This window comes from Biomphalaria glabrata, chromosome 1 (genome assembly GCF_947242115.1).
Source record: "Biomphalaria glabrata chromosome 1, xgBioGlab47.1, whole genome shotgun sequence".
Classification (NCBI taxonomy): domain Eukaryota; kingdom Metazoa; phylum Mollusca; class Gastropoda; family Planorbidae; genus Biomphalaria; species Biomphalaria glabrata.
Genome location: NC_074711.1, coordinates 70,944,001 through 70,970,857, shown reverse-complemented (window position 1 = coordinate 70,970,857; position 26,857 = coordinate 70,944,001). Strand labels below are relative to the sequence as shown.

General features: G+C 35.9%; 1 protein-coding gene across 1 annotated transcript in view; it reads right to left on the bottom strand.

Moving 5' to 3' along the window:
* The window catches only part of LOC129923075 (ubiquitin carboxyl-terminal hydrolase 8-like), a 31,533-nt gene that overhangs the window by 2,495 nt on the left and 2,181 nt on the right, over positions 1 to 26,857 (bottom strand). The window contains exons 2-13 of the mRNA XM_056012060.1: positions 11,314 to 11,362; positions 10,520 to 10,600; positions 10,199 to 10,436; positions 7,287 to 7,356; positions 6,671 to 6,710; positions 6,448 to 6,575; positions 6,170 to 6,266; positions 5,950 to 6,045; positions 2,722 to 2,835; positions 1,305 to 1,447; positions 1,081 to 1,201; positions 938 to 968 (exon numbers count right to left, since the gene is read on the bottom strand). Of these exons, the coding sequence (XP_055868035.1) occupies positions 938 to 968; positions 1,081 to 1,201; positions 1,305 to 1,447; positions 2,722 to 2,835; positions 5,950 to 6,045; positions 6,170 to 6,266; positions 6,448 to 6,575; positions 6,671 to 6,710; positions 7,287 to 7,356; positions 10,199 to 10,436; positions 10,520 to 10,600; positions 11,314 to 11,362 (1,208 nt within the window). The remainder of the gene's footprint in view (positions 1 to 937; positions 969 to 1,080; positions 1,202 to 1,304; positions 1,448 to 2,721; positions 2,836 to 5,949; positions 6,046 to 6,169; positions 6,267 to 6,447; positions 6,576 to 6,670; positions 6,711 to 7,286; positions 7,357 to 10,198; positions 10,437 to 10,519; positions 10,601 to 11,313; positions 11,363 to 26,857) is intronic.

Genomic DNA, 26,857 nt, shown 5'->3' with positions numbered 1-26,857 from the left:
ATCTAAATTAAATTTAAGTAATGAATGTTTATTAAATATAGTCTTAAATAAAAAACAACCTATTAAAATACTCAGAAAGATACAATGATAAAGGCACATTCCTTGTTACATATCAGATGGTCTTTACATCATCTGCCCTATAGATCACAAGGTCTGAAAGGGGATCTTTACTACCTTGTTACATATGCTAGGATAAATGTGTACAAATGCCCTTTATTTCCTAGTGCTATTAGAGAATGGAACAACATGGCCTAAATTGTGCTGAAGTGCTTAAAACTCAAACCCAAAAAAAGGCAATTACATGACAGAATTTAAGTCATACTTTAACTCTTCTTCTCCTAATTGACAATGCCAAAGTTGATTTGTCCCCCATTAAACTAAATTTATTTTTGGATTTATAAACTTTATTTGTGTTTTGTAAACAAAAGCATGCATTTTCCTGTAATTCAATACCAAATATAACATTTTCTGATAAGAAACAAAAACGTTATTGAAGTTTAATTATAACAGGATACTGAAATACAATTGAGCAAAATGAATACTACTATCGAAACAAGGAAAATAATTACAAAGAAAAAGAGTTAACATGCATGACTATATTGACCTAGGAACACATATAGAAATAATCTACTTATTTGAAGTTAAATTTTCTCTTGATTGATGTACTAGAAATTATGATGAACTTCATTTTTAAAAATGAATGTTCATTAAAGATAGCTTGTTATAGTTTAGCAGATAATTTTTTTGTTTATAAATTTTTTTTTGTTTATATAATGTTTTATGTTTAATTTAATATATAAATATATTATTTAGAATGTTGTTTTTTTTATCTTAGGCATGTTATTATACAGTTCTTAAGTAAATACATAAGCACACTTTTGGGTTATAATCAGTAAAAAATTTAAACCGATTCTTCTTTTAAATTGTTCAGACTTACAGTGGCCTTGGTTTAGGCTCCCAAAATGGTTCTGTAAAAAAAAAAAATTAAAATAAAAAAGCTATTAAAAAAAATATTCATAGACAATAAACTTTCAAAAAATATTTTCTATCAATTCTATTTAAAAATGTAATATTTCTTACTATTACACCATAGAGGTGGTACTGCTTCTTTTTTTTTTCAGCACCACTTGGCAAAAAAAGGTCTAGTGGAAACGTTACCAGGTTGTTATTTTTTCTGCACAACCCCGAACCAAATTTAAACCTGAGACAAAGAAAATGATATATATTTTTTTTATATTAAAAAAAAATAAAAAGAAATACACAACAAAGATATTAGGTCTCTGTATTTAATATATGTTTTTTACCTATTTAAGGCAATAATAAAAATAGGTGGCATCTTAGTTAATTCTGTTCTTATTTCAGCTTCTCTTGGAGCATTGCACGAGGAACAATTCCATTTGCTTCTTTTACCTAATCTTTCAATTTTTAAGAATTCTTTGAAACAATCCTGAAAAAGAAGATATTGTAAAAAATCTATCAAAAAACTCAATAGAAAGGGGAACAATAACACAGGTTAACTGTTATATTAGAAGCACAAACATCCTTTGTTAACCCCTTGCATGGGAATCCAGTTCTCTAGTCTACTTTCATTATCAGTAAAGAGTACCTGACATTAGTTGGGGAAAAGTAAGGGTGTTTGGCCGTTGTATTTGCCACATGTCACAATTGTTAACTGTGGGAATCAGAAATAGTAACCTTATTTATCATCAGCCACATCGTTCAAAATCTTATCATATATAATACAGACATTAGTTAAAAAAAGAAGATAATTATGTCATATGCATCATACATGTTAACCAATCACTTAAATTCTGCCAAGCCATTGGATTTCCTGGCTGGCTCAGGCAACACATTCCATGCTCTTATAGCACTAGGGAAGAAGAAGCATTTGTACAAATTTATCCTAGCATATGGAACAAGGAAAGTGCTTTTATCTTTGTATCTTTCTGAGTATTTCATTAGATTTTTTTTTTGTATTTGAAGATTATGGTTCAGTGCTTTTATGTATAATTGCTACTTTACTTTTGAGTCTTCTATCTTGAAGACTTTCTAAATTTAGTGATTTACTAAAGGTGTTGCTCTTCGTGTCTGTTCCAGTTTTTTTTTAAAGTTTTCTTGAATTGAGGGGTCCCAAACGGAGGATACATATTCTATTATTGATCTAAAGTTAAATAACATTTTAGTTTCATGTTCTTTTTTGATGCATAGAAATTTCTTTTAATAAACCCTAATGCTTTGTTTTGAGTTTTTGATAGTTTCATCAATATGGGGATTCCATGACAGTTTTTCATTTATTATACGGTAACACCTAGGTATTATTCATTTTAGTGTGTGTTACTGGTTTACCATGAATAAGATAAATGGAATTAATTTTATTTTTTTTGTTACTCTTAATAACCGACATTTTTCTGGGTGGAAGACATGATTCACTTTGATTCAATTTGTACAAATGCTCTTTCTTCCCTAGCGCTATCAGAGCATGGAATGGGTTGCCTGAGCTAGCCAGGAAAATCAGTGACTTGGCAGAATTTAGGTCGCTGGTTAATATGCATGACTAAATGCATGACGCTTAAGAAGTAATCATCTTCTTTTTTGAAGTAATGTCAGTATCATATAAGATAAGATAATAAACAACTTAGTTACACAACAGTCTGGAAATAGTGCTTTTTTTTTTGCACAGGCACAAGACATGGTAAAAATCAGAAGTCAACTTTTTCTTACATTTAGAGAGCATTTTGTTGAATTGGGAATAGGCAAATTCAATATGAAGAACTCCTGTGAAGCAACGGACTTTTTGGTGCATGTAATACATTGGGTTTCATTTTTAATTTCACCCTGAAAATCAAATGAGTAAAAAATTTTTTAAAATGTATTTTACATTTAGAATATTTTTGTATTCTTTTTGTTAGATATAAGTGTGCTGTCTAGATGTCCCAGGTTTGTATCTCAGTGGTTTTTAGTTTTAGGATTTTAAGAATGCGCTTGAGTTCACCTAGTTCTAATGTGCACCTGACTGTAGTTAGGGAAAGTAAAGGCAGTTAGTTGTTATGCTGGCCATGTGAAACCATACTTTTAACTGTTGGGCAATAAAATAGATGACCTTTTTATAAACTGCCCCATAGATTGGAAAGTCTGTATGGGGTTAGTGATACTGGTACTTTGTTTTTTTAATATCTAAAATAGTTTTATAATAAAATAAAACTAAATATAAAATAAAATAAACCTGAACATAAAAAAAACAAAAACAAATGCAAAATTAACATTTAACCTGAAATATTTTAGTAACAATTGATTCTTGAATGTCATTTCTTGCTTCTGGTTGTATTTTCTTTAGAGTTTAATTGCCCATTGAGAAAGATGTAAAAAAAATATTTATATTATTAGTTTTAAACTAGAACTAATAATACAAACTAGACATCAAAAATTTTTTTGTGAGAAACTTTGTATTCTTAACGGGTTCACACTCTTTCATCATCAATAGGATCATTCATTATTCTTTGGGGGAGGGGGGAGCTTCCATCTTCTACCACCCTGCCTGTCTGTCAGTGGAATCATTGACTTTGATTTCAGCCTTCTTCTCTTCTACCTACAGGGCGGATAGGGGAAAATACCCTTTGATATAAGTGTCACAGTCTTAGTTGACATTGAATGATCTAAAGTTCACGTCATGTTAAGAGTTTAAAAGACACGTGGAATTCCTGATGTAGAAAACAGGAAGTAGAATGAATAAAGTTGACTTTGAGTGCAGTCAGTCAAGTAAAGCAGACAAGTGAAGTCAAGTTAGAAGTCAAGTGTTATTCTTTGGACCGAGTGGTCAAGTATATTTTAGTCCGGGATGGACAGTAGCGACTTAGAAAAGTCTGTAGTAATTTTCAGTTAGAAAGTAACTTGTGGGCAGTTGTTGCCAGTGGTCTTTTGAGAGTAGTATTAGTTAATCTATATTTCTACACAGTGTTGCCCGCTGAGATGCGGACGTGATTTGTTGTTAACGTATTGGATACTTTTGATACCGCTGTTATGCGGATAGGATTGTTTATTATTTCTTGACTTGTAGCACTAACAAGGAGTGCAGCGTATTATTATTGTAGTAAAATAAACTTTATGTTTGTCTGCTGAGTCAGTCGTATAGTGTTTGTCTTATCACGTGTCTAGAGTACTTCAGGAAGCAAGAACCCAGTATTACACGACATTCGCATTCTACAAAGTTACACCATTCAACGTTCATTGACAATAAGGTATAGGTGTGAATATTATATAAATGTGTTTACAGTCATGAAGGATGAGGTGGGGTATTCCAGTGGTTAGGATATTCATTCAAAATATCTAAAAAATTTAGGGAAATGATTGCAAAGATTGAGTATAGGGTGCTTAAACTCTCAGCCCTGATAGATGGAGATTGTTATCTAGGGATAGTAATTCATCTAGGGGAGACAACTCTGAAATTAAATACTGCCTTAAAGATAAATGTAAACATAGAGTTGAAGCTAGGTGCTGAAACAAATGATACATACATATATTAAACATAAATGAATAACAGCACCAGGGACCAAGTTTTTAAGAGAGAAAGTAGTGAATTAAAATGCTACGAAAATAAGGGCATGCGCCGACCGAGGCTCGAACCTGTGACACTGGATTCGACACCACCGCCTAGCGATAACGCACCAAGCGAAACTAGCCTCTAGACCATCGGAATGTCCAAAAAAACATTCTTCTGATCCAGAGTCATTTCGCGCGTATGCAAATTACCACCCCAGTGGTCAAAGGTCACAAGCTCCAGCTAGCCCCTCCCCCACCCTCGCAGCATCCGTTCACTAACAACTTCGATAGAGCCGACACAGACAGCCGTTAGGCATGTATTAGACAAACGATGGCTCTATCTAATTGTTTATCTCTCACAAAGACAAGTGGACAACATAAACACATTACATATAGAAGCTTCAGTGGGTACGAGCAATAATGCTGTAAACGTAAATGTAAACATAGAGTTGAAGCTAGGTGCTGAAACAAATGATACATACATATATTAAACATAAATGAATAACAGCACCAGGGACCAAGTTTTTAAGAGAGAAAGTAGTGAATTAAAATGCTACGAAAATAAGGGCATGCGCCGACCGAGGCTCGAACCTGTTGTCCACTTGTCTTTGTGAGAGATAAACAATTAGATAGAGCCATCGTTTGTCTAATACATGCCTAACGGCTGTCTGTGTCGGCTCTATCGAAGTTGTTAGTGAACGGATGCTGCGAGGGTGGGGGAGGGGCTAGCTGGAGCTTGTGACCTTTGACCACTGGGGTGGTAATTTGCATACGCGCGAAATGACTCTGGATCAGAAGAATGTTTTTTTGGACATTCCGATGGTCTAGAGGCTAGTTTCGCTTGGTGCGTTATCGCTAGGCGGTGGTGTCGAATCCAGTGTCACAGGTTCGAGCCTCGGTCGGCGCATGCCCTTATTTTCGTAGCATTTTAATTCACTACTTTCTCTCTTAAAAACTTGGTCCCTGGTGCTGTTATTCATTTATGTTTAATATATGTATGCCTTGAAGATAGTAAAAAAAAAAAAAAAAAAAAGTAATTTCCCATTCAGATCTTGGTTAATCAAAGGCTGTGGGAGCACCCGCAGAAAAGAAGGCTGTTTAGAGAGACAATGGTCCACCTGGTACACAACACATTTACGTGTAACCTCAACTAAGTTGAAGTATCATTTACCAATGGCATGTCAATAGTTGTCTCAACAGTTGATGGTTCATACCCTCAACCATCAAGACTGTCGCCTGCCATCCCACTCATTCTGTGAAAGAACTGATGATTGGAAACCACTGGGCAGTTCATCTCAATCATAGGATTACTGATCTGAACCCTCCAACAAGAAATATGAGAATGTAGAATACATTCATCATTTAAAAGTGGATTACTGTGATAAGCGAGTTTCTTTATTTAATGTCCCATACCTTAAATTCATCATGGAAATGGTTCAGGAGAGATGTCAGTAATTCTTGACAATCATGCTGACAATCAGATTCAAATCCATATCTGGAAATTAGGACCTATGATTTTAAGAAATATGTTATACATTATTTTAGATGCGTTGTATGTATCTAAAAACAAAAAAAAAAAAAAAAGCTATTTTTACATAAAGTATTTAGATTATTAATTTGATTTTAACATTACCTTAAAATTTCTTGGAGCTATGAATGCATATTTGTGTGTTCTTATGCATCTGACAATCTTACCAAATTCTTCGACCAAACTTTCCTTACAAATTTTACTAAAAAATATTTTTAAAGTACAGAGATAATGAAACATACATGTTAAACATTAATTGCTTTTTAAAATAATTAATTATTATTGCCATTATTTTTTATATGAAAATTATTAACAATTATTATTCATATGCAATAATATATATTATTTTATTAATCATTATTAATAAAATCATAAAAAAAAACCTTTTGTACTGGGCAATGCTGTCGTCTAGAAAAAGACAACTAAATGGGGTAGTCGCATTCATTATTTGGATGCAGGCATTCATGAAACAGGTGTTTCCCAAATTTTCCAATCCAGTTAGTGTTAATTGCTGTTTCAAATTATAGTCAATATTAAGTAGAATAAAGTAGAAAAAAGAAAAAAGAAATAAAAATGCACAGCTTAAAATATCTTGTAATTACTTACTGAAAATTTTGCCATTTTCGCTGGAGGTGAAAGTTCATTTCTGTGTGTGGAAAAAAGTTTTATTTGATAAAAACTATTATCATTGTTTAACTATTTCAAAAAATCAAATGTTTGCATGTTTATATTAGTTTGTTAGCCTGTGGACATTGATAAAATATTTTTTTATATCATTAATTCTGACAATTTTTAAAATCATAAAATAAGTTAATAATAATAATAATTAAATAATGGGCACTACCTCACTTAGCATTAAGTGACTGGCATAAGCAAAGGCCGTCTCAGGAGAAAGCTCGCTAACTGAAGGAAATGAAAGTGACACCTACAAAGAACAACCGATCCCACCAATCAAGTTGTCCTTGAGCTTATGCACTTTGAGAGACTAAGCTATAAAAGAATGTTGACATTGGAGAAAACAATGGAGTTTAGTTCAAGTCTAGGACTTATGAAGCTGTTCTCAAGGAAGACATTGTTATGCTATAATAAAAGATCTGGATGCAAAATGGGTAGACCACTTTAAAGAGACCCTCAACCAACCATCTCCAATCCTGACTTCAAGAACAACCAAAACACACAAAAAAATAATTAAAAAGAATAGTAATTGACAATTATATATTACCTATTTTTAAGCTGGTCATCTGTGACGCTGGATGACTTTGAGGTATTGATTAGTTTACTTTTCTTCTTTGCTGCAAACATTAAAATCATCACTTTATTAAACACAAGTTCCCTAAAACAAAAAAGTGGTCTTCCCTAGATTGACACTTCTGTAAAGATCAAATAATTCTGAAAAGCATAAACCTTTATGGGAATACATAATTATTGAATATAAAAAACTTCTGCAAGGTTGTTAACGCTGAAAGTGGTAATGGTCTTAATCCCATCATTACCTATAAAATGCTTCCAATGGCATGTGTCTCAAACAGCCTCTGACAACCAGTCCAACTCCTGGCGAGTGGTTAAGATACTGAGCCTGGCGGAACCGTTACCACAGACAGGAGAAGGGGTAAAGGCGAGCAACTGGCGCCTAAACCAGTAAGCTTTGGGAAGGAGGGGCTCGTTAGCCTTGGTTGGCTACCCATCTAGGAGAAGGAAAACTCTGAATCCAAACCTCATCTGCCTTGCGGCTATACCAAAACGCGGGAAAGGCTTTGGGAGACAACCCTGAGGAAAAATCAGGAGCTGGTGACCCTTAGGCAGATTGTGGCACACTGTGCTAAAGCCTGGCAGAGCCTGTGGCACTACTGATCCCAAACTGTATCAGAAATTCCGTTCCTTTGGTCATATCAGCTGCGTGGAGAGGGGGGAACTGCTGTGTGGGCGACAACGTTCTGACCATAAACAATGCCAAGGCTTTCATCTCACTTATTCAAAGCCCTAACTCCAAAAACTGGAAAGGACACTCCAGCTTCGCCTTTGGCCAAACACGGGAAGTGGCAGTCACCGGTTATAAGTTCAAATGCTCAATTGACATAGAGCAGGGCACCAGGGGCTACTTTCGTCTGTGGGAGGGATCCTAGGATTCCAATGGACAGCTACTGCCCGCCTCAAGCTGGACAGCCCCCAGCCAATAAGGTGCTGTCCCGTCATGCCTGTCTTCCTCGTTTGGGTACACAAGGATAGGACAAAATCTGAAAAGCAGGCACAAAGCCAATGTACCAGTCGACATAAAGAAAAAAAGAGAAGCTCCTCTATAAACTGGGCACATGGAATGTGTGTACTTTACAAACTGGACTTAATGAAAACTTACCTGACATAGAAAATGCCAGAAAATCTGCAGTAATTAACGATAAACTGTCCAGGCTCAAAGTAGACTTTGATAAGTGTCTACGCTCCTACTTTGTGTTCCACACCGGAGGCCAAAGACATGTTCTTTGACAACCTTTCGTCTGCTCTCAGCGAGATCCTAAATACGGAACAAGTAATCATCCTCAGCGACCTCAATGCATGCATTGGATCTGACAACTCTGCAGGGGAAAGCTGTATTGGGCGTTTTGGTGTTGGAAAAGTAAATGAAAATGGACAAAGGCTCCTCGAGGTTTGCTCACTACACTCCCTCTGTTTCACTAATACATATTTTAAGACTAAGCCACAGCACAGAGTATCTTGGCAGCATCCTCGTTCCTAACACTGACACCAACTAGACCTAATCATGGTAAGACAAAAGTGCTTAAAATTTGTCAAGCTTACTAGGTCCTACCACAGTGCAGACTATGACACAGATCACACCTTGCCATGCTGTAAGATTAATCTTCTTCCTAAAAAAAATCCAACATACCAAGCAGATTTGAAGACCCGAATCAGATGTAAGCAAGATGTGCCACCCTGATCTCCAGATACAGTTTGCGTAATCTTTTGAACGCGAGTATAAAAATGTCTCTGGAAATACAGCAACAGAAAAATGGGAACACCTCAAGTCCACCATACAAAAGACTTCCTTGGACATCTTTGGAAGAAAAACTACAAAACAAAATGATTGGTTTGACTCTAAATCAGCTATTTTAGTAATGTCATCAGAGCAAAGAGAGATGCACTCACCTCATACAAGGCAAAACCTACCCTATGCAACTTATTAAATCTGAAAGTAGCTAGAGCCACTGTACTGAGGACAGCAAGGATCTGTGCCAATAATTATTGGGTAGAGCTCAGTGAAAATAATCAGCTCGCAGCCCAAGTGGGCAACATAAGAGGGATGTACGAAGCAATCAAAAAGGCTCTTGGACCCTCCAAAACAAGTCAGCACCTCTTAAATGAACCACTGGAGAAATTATCACAGACAAGTGCCAACAAATGCACAGATGGCCTGATGGGTTGAACATTACAATGAACTCTATGCCACAATGAGCTCAGTCTCTGCCTCAGCCCTTAAGGCTATCATACAATTACCCACAATGAACGAGCTAGACGAAATACCAACCATGTTAGAGCTCAACAAAGCCAAAGACAACATGGCTGCCCGCAAAGCACCCAGATGCGATGGTATTCCCCAGATCTTCTAAAACAATGCAAAACTACACTAATCCAACCTCTACACAAACTGCTTTGCAAATGTTGGCAAGAAGGTGCTGTGCCACAGGATCTGAGGGATGCAAAGATCATTACCCTGTACAAGAACAAAGGCGACAGAAGCAACTGCAACAACTACAGGTGAATCTCTCTCCTAAGCATTGTAGGCAAAGTCTTTGCTCCCCAGGCTACAAAACCTTGCTGATCGAGTCTATCCAGAATCACAGTTTGGCTTTCGCTCAGGAAGATGCACAATTGACATTAAAAACTTCCCTATACCTCACTTTGAGATTGTATTTTGTGTAACATTTGAAAAAAAATGTATAGAGTATTGGTATTAATATATATTTTTTTGATTTGTACTTTTGCATGCAGACATCCACACATTAATTCACAAAAAAAGGGAACAAGGGAAGCTTTCTAAGTAATATGAATTTAAAATTTTGATTACTTGTTATTAATTTACTAAAAAAAAAAAACTCCTTTTTTTCTTAAGCATATTTTTTATTTAAAAGATGTGCTTACTTGTCAATATAATTTTCCCTATCTTTTCCATCATGTCTATAAGGTACAAATTTATTGGTGGTTTTTTACTTTTTACAGTTGTAATTTTCTGACATAATGGGCAACTGACTCCAGTGGTTTTTGTGGTCTTGTAACAATTCTGACAAGAGGTGTGCCCACATGTTAACATTCGCGGACTCATGAATCCTCTTTGAGAAAAGGGTCCTTTGCACTTTGGACAAGTAATGGTTCTGAATACCTGTAAAGAAAAGTCAAACTATTTAGTGAAAGCCAAGACAAAAAAGGTTAAAAATACTTTACAAAATTTGGTAGGCTACTTACATTTTCAAAATCATTGACTACCTTTTTTAACATTCTATTCTCATTCCGTAGACTCTTATTTGACAATACCAATTTGGCATACTGAAAAACAAAAATAAATTTTATCAAGATAGGGCCTACCATGATGTAGCGTGCCGAATAGGAAAGGCAGGGAGCATTTTCCAAAGGCTGCAGCCTATTGGACTAGCCAAGCCATCGGACTCAAGACAAATATACACCTTATCAACACAATCCTCATTCCAACTGCTACATAAGAATGTGAGACATGAAAGTCATCTGTCAAAATTGAGAAAAGACTAAATGTGGCTCAACAAAAATGGCTGAGACGGATTTTGGGAGTCAGTTACACAGATCAGGTCTCAAACAAGGAAATCCTATGCCAAACTGGGAGTCAAACACTTAGTGAGGTTGTGACAGAGCGTCGCATGAGGTTTGCGGGACATGTTCTACGACAAAATGAATTACACACACCAAGAGTTGCGATAACATGGAAGCCAATACGAAGAAAGCGCAAACAGGGACTCCTAGTATTACTTGGCGACACACCTTTATGGAGGACCTCAGAACAGTGGACACCAGGTGAGAGGAGGCTTCAGACATTGCCAATGAAAGATCTTTATGGAGACAGCTTGCCGCCCAAAGCACCGAACGGCGCAAGAGGACCTGAGTAAGCAAGTAAGGGCTTACATTGGGTAGAAGATGCATTGGCTAAAAAAGTCTAAAAATGAAAAATTAGATTTAGCAACATGATATTTTAATTAAATAATCATATATTATTCACACACAAAAATTACCTTAACACAAGTTTGTGCTCTTTTTCTTTTTGACTCTTTATAAGACATTCTGCAGTGGATTAAGTAAAAGCAAATTAAAAAAAAAATATTAACAAAATATTATAATGTCATGATAGAATTATTTGGACCTGAGGATAAACATCTGTACTTTTTAAGTCAAAATAAATATGTATTGGGTCTTAAAGTTAAGCAATTTTTACGGCAACATATGAAACATCTTAAAGACCAACTAAAGAGTTTTTTTTTTCGAAATTGAGATAGCGATTGATTTAGATAGTAGATAGCATCAAAGTTAGTTCCTAAAATTTTGAGATTTTAGAAAAGTGTATTTATATTAGAAAAAGTAAATTGAAAGTGTAAAAAATAACAAGATTTGAAAATCAGCTTCAATGGCCGAAAGCGGAAGTGACGTCTTGTAATGGACTGAGAAAATGTAAATAAAAATAGACATGGCTGGATACGTATTGATAGCGATTCAGATGATATACTTATCTAAATCTAGCTGTCAAACAATTTTAAATGATACTTATCATGGGATGCACCAAAATGCCCTGAAGATAACTCTTCTACTTTTTCAAAATATATTATTTAATAAAGATGGATTTAGTAGATATTTCTTATCTTATCTTATATAATACAGACGTTACTTCAAAAAAGAAGATGATTACGTCCTACGCGTCATGCATTTAGTCATGCATATTAACCAATGACTTAAATTCTGCCAAGTCACTGGTTTTCCTGGCTAGCTCAGGCAACCCATTCCATGCTCTAATAGCACTAGGGAAGAAGGAGTGTTTGTACAAATTTGTCCTAGCATATGGGACGAGGAATGTGCCTTTGTGTCTTTCAGATATTTTATTAAATTTTGTTTTTGTATTTCAAGATTATGGTTCAGTGTTTTATGTATGATTGCTACTTTACTTTTGAGCCTTCTGTCCTGAAGGCTTTCTAAATTTAGTGATTTTACTAAAGGTGTTACTCTAGTCAAATGTGAATATTCGTTTGTTATGAATCTCACTGCTCTATTTTGTGTCTGTTCAGTTTTTTAATGTTTTCTTGAGTTGAGGGGTCCCAAATGGAGGATGCATATTCTATTATTAGCCTAACCAAGGTTAAATAACATTTTAGTTTTATGTTCTTATTTGATTTATAGAAATTTCTTTTAATAAATCCTAATGCTTTGTTTGATTTTTTTGTAGTTTCATCAATATGTGGATTCCATGACAGTTTTTCATTTATTATAACACCTAGGTATTTTGCGTTTTTAGTCTGTGTTACTGGTTTGCCATGAATAAGATAAGTGGAATTAATTTGTTTTAGTTTTTTTTGTTACTCTTAACAACTGACATTTTTCTGGGTGGAAAGACATCCTGCAATTTGATTCCCATTTCTGTAATTCATCTAATTCTCTTTGTAAAATATCTGTGTCCTGTGTTGTTTTTATTGTTCTATATATTATAAAATGCAATCGTCTGCAAATAATCTGACTTTTGTTCCTGAGGTAATGCAATTTGGTAAATCATTTATGTAAATTAAAAATAGTAGTGGACCCAAGACTGTTCCTTGAGGTACACCTGAGTTTACTGTTATCGGTGTTGATTTAGAGCCATTTATTATTACAGTTTGTTCTCTCCCTATCAGAAAATCTTTGATCCACTGATGCAGTGAACCATTAATGCCGAAATATTTTAATTTTTTAAGCAAACTATGGTGGTGAACTTTGTCAAAAGCCTTAGAAAAATCTAGTAAGATAGCATCTATTTGTTCACTATTATCTAAACCTTTTGAAAAATCATCAATTAGTCCTCTTAGTGTTTCACATGATCTATATTTCCTAAAGCCATGTTGGTATGGTGTGAGGACATTATGTTTGTCTAAGTGGTGTTGATGGTCTATTTTGTTGATGAGTATATATGTTAATGGTACATGCGAGTCCATATGACACAACAACAGAATGAATGAAGAATATACTTAATAACGCAGGCTGATAACTTCAACAATTTAATAAACAATAAAAAGGGCACAGTCCTCTGTCGTCGCTAGCCTAGCCTCGTCCTCTAAGGCGTCTTGTCCGTTATTCTTCTTGTTCATGATCCTGCTCTGTTCTTACTCGTCACATTACTTAGGAAAAACCCGATTAACATCAACTTCTACGCATCTTGTGTCATTACAGTGGTTTATGATGTTGCTACATATTATGTGTTCTAGGATTTTACATGTGATGCTGGTAAGTGATAGTGGTCTGTAGTTTCCTGAGTCAGATTTTTCTCCTTTTTTAAATATGGGGGGTGACATTAGCTTATTACACATATTATGTGTTCTAGGATTTTACATGTGATGCTGGTAAGTGATAGTGGTCTGTAGTTTCCTGAGTCAGATTTTTCTCCTTTTTTATATAGGGGGGTGACATTAGCTTCTTTCCAGTCCTTTGGTACTCTGCCCTGGTTAAGTTATTTAACTTAAGTATATAGGCCCGAATATATTTAAGTAAGAGTGTAACAAAATCCATATTTCGTATATTAATAATATTATAGAATTAGTAGATCTAGGTATAATTTTTGCCTTATAGATTAGTTTTTAGAAATTTAGATTTAGACAATCGAGGTTACACGAGGTCAAAGACCACAGGTACATGAACTTTTTTTTCTTTCTTCTACGTAGGGAAAATGAAACCAGGTCAGGGGTGATTGCTATTTTTAAGCATCCTGACGTATTAGCTATAGCAGACTTGTGTTTTAGGGTTTAAAAATGGTTGGAAAACACACACTAAACAGCCCAGATTATTCACTGAACAGAATTAGAAATAAAAGGGGGGTGATTACAATTATTTACAAATGTCACAGAGAAGCAAATGGAAACAGTAGTAAATTTTAAGAGTAGAGCTAACTATGACTAAGTTAGATCTAATTGCTTTATTAATTTGATTTGTTTATAATACTTTTTCTCTGTGACAGTCTAGATACCCGTATCCAATACTTGATCATCTATTAGTGTCTATATGGCTTCAGAGAAGAAAAGAAAATATATTCACCACAAGCCTGAAATTGTTAAAGCTGCCATGGAGACAATTGATAAAAATGAAATGTCTCTAAGAAAAGGCAACTAACAAAGTTGTGAAGGACAAGGAAAAAGTAGAAAAACAAATGCACAAGCAATTAATAGAAAGGAAGAAACTAGAAGCTAAGAAAATTAACAAACCGAGTACTTCAAAAGACATAGATGAAGACAGTGATGACAATCCATTATTAAGAAGGGAGATGGAAAAAGAGCTTGCTGCTGGTGTTGATGGTGCTGACCAAGTAATAAATATAACCACAAAAGATACTTGCTCAGGTTGTGGCAAAAAAAGGTGAAATATTTAGATCCTGTGTGAAATATGTTATCGGTGGCTTCATGTGGAATGCACTCACATGTCAAAAAATTTGACAAGTGAAGATCTTTCTGTTGTGTGTCAATTATGTTGCCCAGATCAATGATCTTGACATTGGGCGGTTTCCATGCCTTTATGTAAATATGCAAATTTTAATTGTATAAAATTAGTTAACATCTGCTGTATGTCTGTATTAGTGTGTATGTAGTATGTGTATAAAATGTATATGTAAATATCTAAATGTAAATATGTTTAAAACAAACATTTCCTTTGAAGCTAAATAAAAACTTAAAGGCTAATAAATATGCATATAAATATATAGACATTATGTAAAATTGTAAAGATCAATTGTAAATATTGGCTGTATATTTATATATATATATAAATGTAAATATATATATATATATATATATATATATATATATATATTAGGGGTGCACCGGATAGTACTTTTTGATATCTGTCCGGGTCCGGATATGACCGGATAGCAAAATTTGATATTCGGCCGGGGCCGGATACCTAAGTGTCTTGTTAATAGCTTGTGTTGCTGAACGTTTTACGAAACTGTTAAATAACATACCTATATTGGCTGGTTTTATTTTTTTCATTTTATATACGTTATTGTTTTAAACTCTGTTACTGATTGATTTATTCAAACTTAACAGTATTTCTAAAAATCTGTAAAGCATGAGTGTGTCTGTGTGTATGTACGATGCCACCAACTGTAAAGGATGTGTGTAAGAAGGTTAATGTAAATAATGTTAGTATATATTTAACTAGTTACTGATATAAATCTCATAAGTAAAGTGCAATCTGCCTTGTATAGTGGTCAGATGTATGTGTTCATGAATTTCAGAACAACACCCTGGTCAGATATACCTAGTGAGCCTACTCATGTAGTCCTAGTGTAGTGTGTATAGTTGTTTGTGTTAACCATCACGCATTGTTTTTTCCTTGAGCATACGCACGCAATAGAGTTGGGTGTCAGTCAAAAAAGATAACACATTGGCATGGTCAGTCAAGCATGTAGGTAAATTATACCAGCCCACTAGTTAGAGGTCAAGGGTTGTTTTGTTTTTACGCTCCACTTTACACTTTCTTTGTTTGCTAGATCTAACTGTGGCCTACTATTATTCAATTTATTTTATGCGATTTTAAAATTTACTGTAAGGTTTTCCGTTATTTATTATGTGTAAAAGTTGTCCTAGCCTGATACACAGTGGCTAAGTATGCATCTTAAGTTAAAAAATAGTAATAACAAGGAGTTAATTGACTGTCACAAATTATTAAGAATATTATTATCAAATCAAGACACATATTTGCTATAATAATATTTAAGTTAACACGTTAGAAAAATTATTTAACCGTAATATTTATTGACAGTGTAATATCCTTTGTTAGCACGTTGTGTTTTTTCATTCTGGCTTTAAAAATGGTCAATGACTATCAATAAATTGGGTGTCAAGAACCAAAGAAATAAAATAAAGAGTAGGGGGTATTTAGCTCTGCATTGAAAGATAGCCCTCGTCGTGTCTTCTACTAAATAATTAGTTACTGGCTTACTGGGCTATATAATCTCGCTGTTTGTGTTCTGTGTAGCTAAAGGTCACTCGTTTAGGTGTGTGTGATCTTTAGTCCAGCTTATTGAGATTTATGTTCAAGTAACTTGGCACACTTGAAAAGGTGTGGCCTCTAGCCCAACCACGTGATTAAGATTTTTCTCCAAATAACTCTTTGTCCGGATACCCGTGTAGATGTTTGGCTTGAATTCCAGTCCACCCCCTTCCCCCCCCCCCCCCCATTAAGATTAACTACTAAGTAAACAAACATAGTTCCCTCGAGTGACCTCTAGAGAGTGCTTACGTCCATCATATCTGACTTGTGGTTACCTGTCAATCAATGAACTCAATGGGATGGACTAAACAAATAAAAGGGGGAGGAAGTTTTTCATCTGGAATTATACCTGGTTACCTTAGAGGTGTGGCTATGGTAGTCCAGCCTCCGTAATAAAGATTAACTACTAAATAAACAATCTCAGTTCCCTCGAAAGGTGTGACCTCTAGAGAGTGTCAATACGCTGACATGAAACCTACGTCCATCGCATTTAACTTGTTGTCACCTGCCTATAAAAAACCTCAATGTGATGGACTAAACAAATGAAAGGGGTGGGAGTTGTTCATCTCTACCTCTGGAAATAATCTCTTTGAGATCAAATTAATAAAAATACCAAAATATTTATAACAGAATCTAAATATTAAACTTCTGCATCAAGCAAAAAAAGAAAATGTATTTTATAAGGGGGATGGGGCATTGATATCACCTATCACCTAAAATACTACAAGTTACAAGTCTAGAGTCTAGGCAACCATATATATACTCCTGACTAAATGAAAAGAAAGAGAAGATGCTGAAGTAAGTGTTAAAAAGAATGATTTAAATAGGAATCTTAAATTAAAATTAATTTTAAAAACATTTTAATTAACGTGTTTACAAATTCTTCTCTGTGTATTCATTTGTTGCACCTCGAGAAAAGGTGTTTTCAAATGTTGACGACCCTACAGTAAGTTTACATGAATTTCAATATGAAAAATGCAATGCAGAGACTTGCAACAGACTTATTCTTGTTATTATAGATTAAAAGTTGAAGATTTTCTGGGTACTTTCTTTTTTTTTCTAGGTATTGCCATTACTGAACTATCACCATAAATAAAAAAAAAACAAAAGATCGCGCCAAAGTGTTTCCAAACTTTTAAATACTCTAGACATAGATCTAGAATAGAATTTATAGATAGATTATCATAGATCTATAACTACTATTATTTACTATAAATAACTTATTTACTATAGTATATAAGTTTTATAAAAATATTCAATATCACTAATACTAATAATATAATTATTAGAATATAACGCATAGATCTAAGAGTAAGTCTTAAGTAATAAGTTAAAATAAGTGACAAGTGACTAACTCAGAACTGAAAAACTTACTTAAGACTTAAAACTTAAGTCACGATCTTGATATCCTCAGGGCCAGGCAGGCTCAGCTGCTTACCCCATGCCTATAGTATAGCCTATAATCAATGCTATATACTATTATTACTACTATATAATAATAGTATATATAGTACTATATTGTATATATAGAATCTAGTTATAAGTTATAATAGTTACAGTAGTAAATACTAATAGTTAAAATAGTACTACTCACTGGCTATGCCCCTTAACCTAATCTAGTCCTAGTTACCTACTAGATCTAGTGAGTAGGCCTACTAGATACTAGATCTAGAACTACTCTAAAAACTCTAGATCTAGTTCATCTAGTCCAAGTAATCTAGATTAATAGATCGGGAGTCTAGACAAAAACACTGAAATAGACCTCTAGATAGATCTAGATATAGATCTAGATCTATATAGATCTTAGACCTATGCCTATGAAAACATAGAATTGACTCTAATTTTGAGCGGGCAGAAGTGATTGGCCAGGATTTAGAAGCAACACAGACTAAGGTTTATAAAACCACAATAATAATAATAAGGCCATTGTCTTCGAGTCCGAAGATTAGTGAGGAATACAGTATTTTCCGTGGATGTGCAGCCCCAGCTGTGACCTACATATTTTGCCACATCCGGGGCAAGCATAACCATTGTCCGCAGGTGGTCGGCTTAGATTTTCTTTTCGTCGTCTGCGTTTATCATCGGCAGCAGATTTTCTTTTGGTCTCAAATGTGTATCCCGCCGGTCACGATCCCGTTGCCTTCGTAAGTGACCTCCAGCGTGACCTCCACGCCGCCTCCAGCTGTCTCGTTCCGACGCCGCATACAGCCAGGTGCTCTCTTCTATGTCAGCCAAGGAAAATTGACTATAAGAAGTCTGTTCTGTAGTCACAGATTAATAATAAATTACCGTAGACGTTACTAATAACGAGACTGTCTTTATCAAGGTAGACATATATAACTAACTTTTTATTTCCGTCCGATTCTTTGCTTCCGCATAAAACATAAACAACAAACAATGACTTAATATCTTCTAATATTAACACATCCTTCCTTTTGAAGCTATCATCACATCCTTCCTTTTAAAGTTCTTAATACTTATATTTACAAGGAATTTTGACAACTCGACCACTTCTGGTTGTCTTGACCGGCACATCAAGTTCTCTAGATGTTGGTTTATAATTGTCTGTTTCTTTTGTTCTAACAGTTTGCTGTTCATTGTCTTCGTCGGTGTCATAGTACCCAGAGATGTCTTCTTCGTAGCTCTTGTTTAAAAACCGTTGATTTCGTCTGTATGTTTTCCCATCATTTGTCTTTATGATGTAAGATCTGGGTGATGGATGTTTCTTAATGACGACTGCTTTCTGCCATGTTTGTCCTAGACGAACTCTCACCTTCTCCCCGACAGAGTAGTCTTTAGGTAACCTGGCTTTTGAATCGTATTTCACTTTGCTTTTCCTCTGTCGTTCGTTGAGTAATGTCTCTGCATTTTCAGCTACCGATGGTTTCAATAGTTTGGGATCAGTTGGAATGATGTCCCTGAGTCTTCTACTCACCAGCAGTTGTGATGGCGAATAAAGCAGTCTGCTTATCGGAGTATTTCTATACTCGAGCATAGCGAGATATGGATCTTTCCCACTTTTGTATGCTTTATTAAATATCTGCTTTACGATACCAACATACACCTCACTTTGTACATTTGATTGAGGGTACCTGGGGCTTGATGTTGTTATCTTGAAACCACATTCAGAAGCAAACTCTGTATATTGATAGCTATTGAATGGCATATTGTCGCTCACTATTTCTTCTGGTATGCCATGTCTAGCAAAAATACCTTTCATTGCCCTGATAACACATTCTGCTGTTTTGTTCTCCAGTCGTTTTATTTCAGGGTATTTAGAGAAATAGTCCACAACTAGCAAATAGTCATTGTTTCGCCATTCAAACAAATCTGTCGCAACCTTTTTCCATGGTCTGTCTGGTACAGCATGAGGTAGCAATTTTTCCTTCACATTATTTCTTTTGAACGTTGCACATGTTGCGCATTTCATTATTGTCGAAAAAATATCTTTAGACAATCCTGGCCAAAACACACTCTGTTTTGCCTTGGATCTGGTTTTCTCAAGACCAAAATGACCAGTGTGCAACTTGTCGAGAATTTCATTTCTCATACTTGAAGGAATTATAATTCTGTTCTCATAAAACAATATTCCATTCTCTTCATGAATACTGTCTTTAAATGACCAATACACTTTCACTATTTCATGAACTTGAGTTTTTATCTTTGGCCAACCTTCTCTGACATAATTAATTACAAGTTTTAATTTAGCATCAGATTCAGTTTTCCTTCTAATTTCAATAATCTTTTGATCACTTCCCGGAAACTGTGCTGTTGCGCTATGAATTCTCATAACCATGTCATCATTTGAATTTGATTGTTCTTGACCATTGATGTACGCACGCGATAACGTATCAGCTATTTGCATTTTTGAACCTGGAGTGTAAGTTACTGTTAATTGATATCTCAACAGTCTTAACATCATCAACTGAAGTCTTGGTGAAATCTTATGTAAAGGCTTAGTCACAATAGTTTGCAAAGGTTTGTGATCTGATTGTACAGTCACAGTTCTTCCAAAAATATAATGGTGAAAATGTTCAGCTGCAAACACTATAGCTAACATTTCCTTTTCTATTTGTGCATATCTGCACTCTGTTTCTGTCAATGATCTTGACGTATACGCAACTGGTTTGTCTTCTTGCATTAAACATGCTCCCAACCCTTTAGAAGAAGCGTCACACTGAATAGTAACTGGCTTTTCAGGGTTAAACATTGCAGAACTAGAGCTTCACTAAGTGTTTTCTTTATTAGTTGGAAAGCATTTTCTTGCTCTGCATTCCACTGCCACAATACATCTTTCTTTAGCAATTCACACAACGGATTGGTAATTGTTGACATGTTTGGAATGAAACTTGACAGAAAGTTCAACATCCCTAGCAGTCTTTGAATTCCTGTTCGATCTGTTGGTGTTGGCATCTCCATTATTGCTTTGATTTTAGCTGGATCTGGACGAATACCATCTGCTCCAATTTGTCTTCCGAGATAATTAACACCAGAAAGTTTATATTGTATCTTGTTCTTGTTGAACTTTACATTGTTTTTTGTAGCTCTCTCCAGAACCTTTTCAAAAATTTGATCATGTTCTTTTTCATCTTTTGCTGCAATCAGCATGTCATCTGACATGATATGTACACCTGGTATGTCTCCGAATACTTGATAAGCACGTTTCTGTAATACTTCACTAGCTGAGGATATACCAAAAGGCATTCTCAAGAATCTGTATCTTCCAAACGGAGTATTGAATGTACATAAATAAGAGCTTGGTTCATCCAACTCAACTTGCCAATATGCATCCTTTTGATCAAGTATACTAAACACTTTTGCTGCTCCCAGTGAACTATTGATTTGATCAAATGTTGGTATAGTGAAATGTTCTCTCATTATATTTTTGTTCAGTTCTCGGGGATCTAAACACAACCTCAAAGAATTATCTTTCTTCTTTGCTATAACCAAGTTATGAACCCATTCTGTTGGTTCATCAACTTCTGTGATCACTCCATCTTGTTGCATTTGTGTGAGTTTTCTTTTTAATTCTTCATAGAGTGATGGTGCAACTCTGCGCGCACATTGAATAACTGGTTTTGCATCTGACGTCAGTTTAATGTGATACTTCATTTTGTATGTACCGAGTCCTTCGAATACTTGCTTATATTTTTTAAAATACAGACGTGATTTCAAAAAAAAAGATACTTACTGTGGTCCTACCGGCCCACGGGCATTTGCTCGAATGCCCATATAGCCACTCCGCCCCTGTATATATATATATATATATATATATATATATATATATATATATATATATATATATATATATATATATATATATATAAATATATATATATATATATATATAAATAAATAAATATATATATATATATATATATATATATATATATATTGTTACGATTCTCTCCTACTCAGGCCTTCTGTAAACACTGCTAAACACAACACATATATATATAGTTCGTCCATCGTGGTTCGATGACCACTTTGTCATCCAGGGGGCTGAGGGCTTTGCACTGGGGTTTTATGCCTCCTCATGTGGCTGGTGAGACCTATGTGAGCCCGGAATGTTCGGCCGCACACTGGGCAGGTTATTCCAGCTGGAGCTAGTGTCGTTTGTCTTGCTTTTCTTTTCTGACGTTTTTCTTCTGCCAGCGTTGTTCTTTTTTCCTCAGCAACCTGTGCGCCAGTTTTCACAGCGCGACGCCATGATGCTCTGTCATGTGCCTTTGTCTCCCAGGTGCCAGGGTCTATGCTGAACGCCTTCAGAGAAGCTTTGAGGGTGTCCCTGAAGCGCTTTCTTTGCCCACCTTGCGAGCGCTTTCCTTCGCTTAGTTGGCCATACAAGAGTCGTTTAGGGATGCGGTGGTCTTCCATTCTGTAGACGTGACCTGCCCATTGCAGCTGGGACTGATCAGGATTGTGTGGATGCTTTGCAGACACGCTCTTCGAAGGACTTCTGTATCTGGTATTTTGTCTTGCCATTTGACATTTAGTATTTTTCTCAGACATGTCATGTGGAAGTGGTTTAGTTTCTTGGCATGTTTACTGTACACTGTCCATGTTTCTGAGGCATAGAGCAATGTAGGGAGGATGACGGCTCTATAGACCCCTAGCTTGGTGTTTGTGGTGATACCACGTCTGTTCCAGACATTTGTAGACAGTCTGCCATAGGATGCACTGGCCTTGGCGATACGCAGGTCGATTTCACTATCGATTTTTCCATTTCTGGTGAGTGTGCTGCCAAATAAATATATCATACAGATTTGATGGTGGCCTATTCAACCCGAGGCGGCTTAAAGCAAAATCATAAACACAACACAACAGCACATCTAACACAAAAACTTGACAACAAGACTCCAAATAATCTGGTACTTTAATAATGGTCAAATCAAACAGCCAATACGACACAATTAGCAACACAATCAACTGCTACAACCTTAGACCGTATATCACTGTACTAATCTCATAACTCGATATACTGTCTCTTCCTGGACTCGTACGTTTCACTGGAGGACTGCACCAGTACCGACTTCATGGTTGACTAACAGTCCCGGTCTCAACGCTCTCCGGTCTTGAACTGCCGCTTTCCTACACACTGTGTCTCTCGTCTGCCCAGGCTTATGATCAGATGACCATAACACGGGCGCTATTCACGTGCAAAGTTCATGCCAGTACTGTCCCTTGCCTTTCAATATAGCACGCTAAACCGTATTGCTGGCCTGTGTCACAAATGTCAGCTGATCACACACAGTTATCCCTTTTGCGTCGCGAATAGGGTTATAACAATATATATATATATATATTGTTGTAACCCTGCCTTGCACCAGTGCTTGAGGTGCGCACTAGCGCACTAGTGAACGTAAACAGGAAGAGACTAGAATGGAGATAATAACATTGCATCAGGGATTGTGAAGAGTCTGAATGTTTGGAAACTAAGAAGCCAGCTTTTGGTGCTGCCTGAAGGTTGTAGAAGGGACCTGGAGCGAAGCGGGGAAGGCTGTCGTTGGTCCACATTCGGGTTGCTGTCTAAAGGACTGGTAAATTAGTAGAAAGACTCTGAGGAAGCTGAAGGATGCTATGTGTTTGTCCTAGTGAATAAACACCTGTATTTATTTCCTGTTACACTGTGTTGAGTTGCATGCCTATTCGTTGAGTGCCTAACCTAGAGTTACAACAATTGGTATCAGAAGTGGGATTTGGGCAGCTCAACGAAAGGAAACAATGACAACGCTGAGGAAGCTAGATGAACTAAGCTGTAAACAGTTAAAAGAGGAGCTCCGAGCCAGGGAGCTGAGGATCTTCTGTGCCAAAGAAAAAATGAGAGAACGCCTTCGACAAGCCTTGCTGGACGAAGATGAAGATCCGGACTCGTATCTGTTCGAAGTACAACCAGATATCAGAGAGCTCATGAATACCGTGACAGATCAGATGAACTCGTTCCAGGTACAGCTAAAAGAGGTCAACGAGCAGATCTGTACCATGATTAAACAGATAGGTATCAGTACCTCGCTGAACAAGACTGATGATACGTTTGATACCGTGATGAGCAAGACCGACGATCAGATGGCTACCATGTCGACAGGTATAAACAATCCGTTACTCAACGGAGACGCCGTTGATGGTGGCGCTGTCTATGACTGTAATAGTGAGCCGTGCAAGCTTGGCTCCTACGACAAGAATCCTAACATTTGTTGTGAAAGTACTGAGCACAGATCTGATCATGCTATCGTGATTCCTGCCTACACTCAGACGTTGAAAAATAACTGTGATGACGGGACCTCCTCAAAGGGAGAATTCGAGCACCGGAAGACCTGCCAACTAAGTATTTGTCCTGATACCAGTATCAGCAAGAGAAGCGCTGATGGTGGTACAGCAGATGGACACATAGGACGTTGTAAACGTGCCCCACAGATATGTCTTTCAGACAAGCTTAAAGATTATACCGTGTTTGACAACTTGGCCTCCTGGGGGCCCACGGCACATCGAGAAAGCCTGCTGGAGCAACGTGTAAGACAAATGGTCTTGATGACCTACGCTATGACATCCACTGCATCGCTTCTTGCCATGAGTCTGCCGTCGGTGGTAACTAAGAGAAAGGCCAGACAACGAAAACGACTTCCCCTTAACCAAAGGCAGGTCAATTGGAGCAGAAGGAGAAAGCGGCACCTGCAGAGAGCAGTGTGGATTGCTTTGTGGGGAGCACGATCAATGCAATCTGTGACTCCCACTGACCGACCTCCACCTGCACTGGCCAACCGTGAACATGTTTCTTTTCGGGACGAAAAGACTAAGGTGGGGGTAGTGTTGTAACCCTGCCTTGCACCAGTGCTTGAGGTGCGCACTAGCGCACTAGTGAACGTAAACAGGAAGAGACTAGAATGGAGATAATAACATTGCATCAGGGATTGTGAAGAGTCTGAATGTTTGGAAACTAAGAAGCCAGCTTTTGGTGCTGCCTGAAGGTTGTAGAAGGGACCTGGAGCGAAGCGGGGAAGGCTGTCGTTGGTCCACATTCGGGTTGCTGTCTAAAGGACTGGTAAATTAGTAGAAAGACTCTGAGGAAGCTGAAGGATGCTATGTGTTTGTCCTAGTGAATAAACACCTGTATTTATTTCCTGTTACACTGTGTTGAGTTGCATGCCTATTCGTTGAGTGCCTAACCTAGAGTTACAACAATATATATATATATATATATATATATATATATATATCTTCTATATTATAAAGTAGAATGTGAGGGGTATGTATGTATGTATGTTACTTATAGACATCAAAACCGCTTGACCAATCTTGATAAAACTAGGCAGGAATGTTCCTTGGGTACCAACTTAGACCTTAGTGAATGTATTGTAGCCCTAAAACAAATGTAAGACCCTCAAAAAAAAATAAAGTTGTCCGACTCTATTACAGCTATAGTATTTTATGGATCTAGGCCATGTCTACAATGTTGACATGAGAAAAGATAGAAAGGATTTAGACCTAGATCTAATTTTAAGAAATACACTTTGCGCAGATAGTTTTTTACTTTGACACATGAAAAGACAAAAGAAGATCCATTGATTTCATTATATAATAAAATTAACCTTCAATTTTGTGTTTCAAAAGCATTTTTTACATTAATTAGTTCCTTATATCTGTGATTACAGATTTCCTGACGAACATTTTTCATTAGACAATTCCGTAATGAATCGCGTACTAAATATTAATTCGTTTAATTGTTTACTTTATAATCCCATCCCTAGATCTAAAACTCTAATTCAACTCTAAGATGATAAAACTTCTCTTCGAACAGATAGTTTTATACTTTAACACATAAACATATTAATTAAAGTCCATTCATTTCATATTTTGATCAAATAAACATTCAAATTTGGTTTTCTAAAGCTACATTCGTTTACGAAAGCTACGAAGCCGAGTTGAGATAGGCCTAGATCTATATTCATTCATGAATCGCGTACTAAACATTATTTCGTTTAATTATTCACTTTATAATCCCATTCATTTAACAAAGCTATCGCTCTTTTCGTTTTTAATAGATAAGAATGTATCGACTTCGGGTAAACCCATTTTCTCAAACCTAATTTTATTTTCGTAGCGAAACAGAAATAACGTGAAAGGACCATTAGCTACGTTTAACATACATCTAAATCCAATCCACTAGATTATCCAAAAGCATTTTTTACATAAATTAGTTCCTGATATCTACAGATTTCCTGGCGAACATTCTTTCATTAGACATTACCAAATGGTTACACGTTAACACATCTCTCTTCTGAGGTCTGAGTCTATTCCTAGGCCTAGGTCTAAAACTTTTACTGAACTCTAAGATGATAAAACTTATTTTCGCAAAGATAGTTTTATGCTTTAACACATAAACATACTAATTATTGTCCATTCATTTGATATTTTAATAAAATTAACATTCAAATTTGTTTTTCTAAAGCATTTTTAATACATTCGTTCGCTGTTCGCTAAAGCTGCGTAGCCGTGTTGAGATAGGCCTATATTCATTCATGAAAAAAAGTTCACGCATGCGCAGCACAGAACTCTAGATTAGTGTAGATTTAGATCTACGTCTACCTCAAGATCTACTTTATACTTTATACACATGAACATACAAAATTTAGTCTATTCATCTCAAATTTTAATCAAATATATGTAGGCCTACAAGCAAATATTTTAATTTGAAAAAAAAAGTGGATTTAATTAAGCCTATTAGCTATTTTGATTTGATAGCTTCATTCACACTATTTTTACATTGACACATTCGCTTTACTTATTACATTATTATTTCGTTTAATTGTTTACAAAACACTCTCAGTGACTATATCGAAAGTAATGTGCAAATAAAGACCCGCGGGTCGCGGGTAACATATGTCTAGTATATTATAAAGTAGAATGTGAGGGGTATGTATGCATGTATGTATGTATGTTACTTATAGACATCAAAACCGCTTGACCAATCTTGATAAAACTAGGCAGGAATGTTCCTTGGGTACCAACTTAGACCGTAGTGAATGTATTGTAGCCCTAAAACAAATGTAAGACCCTCAAAAA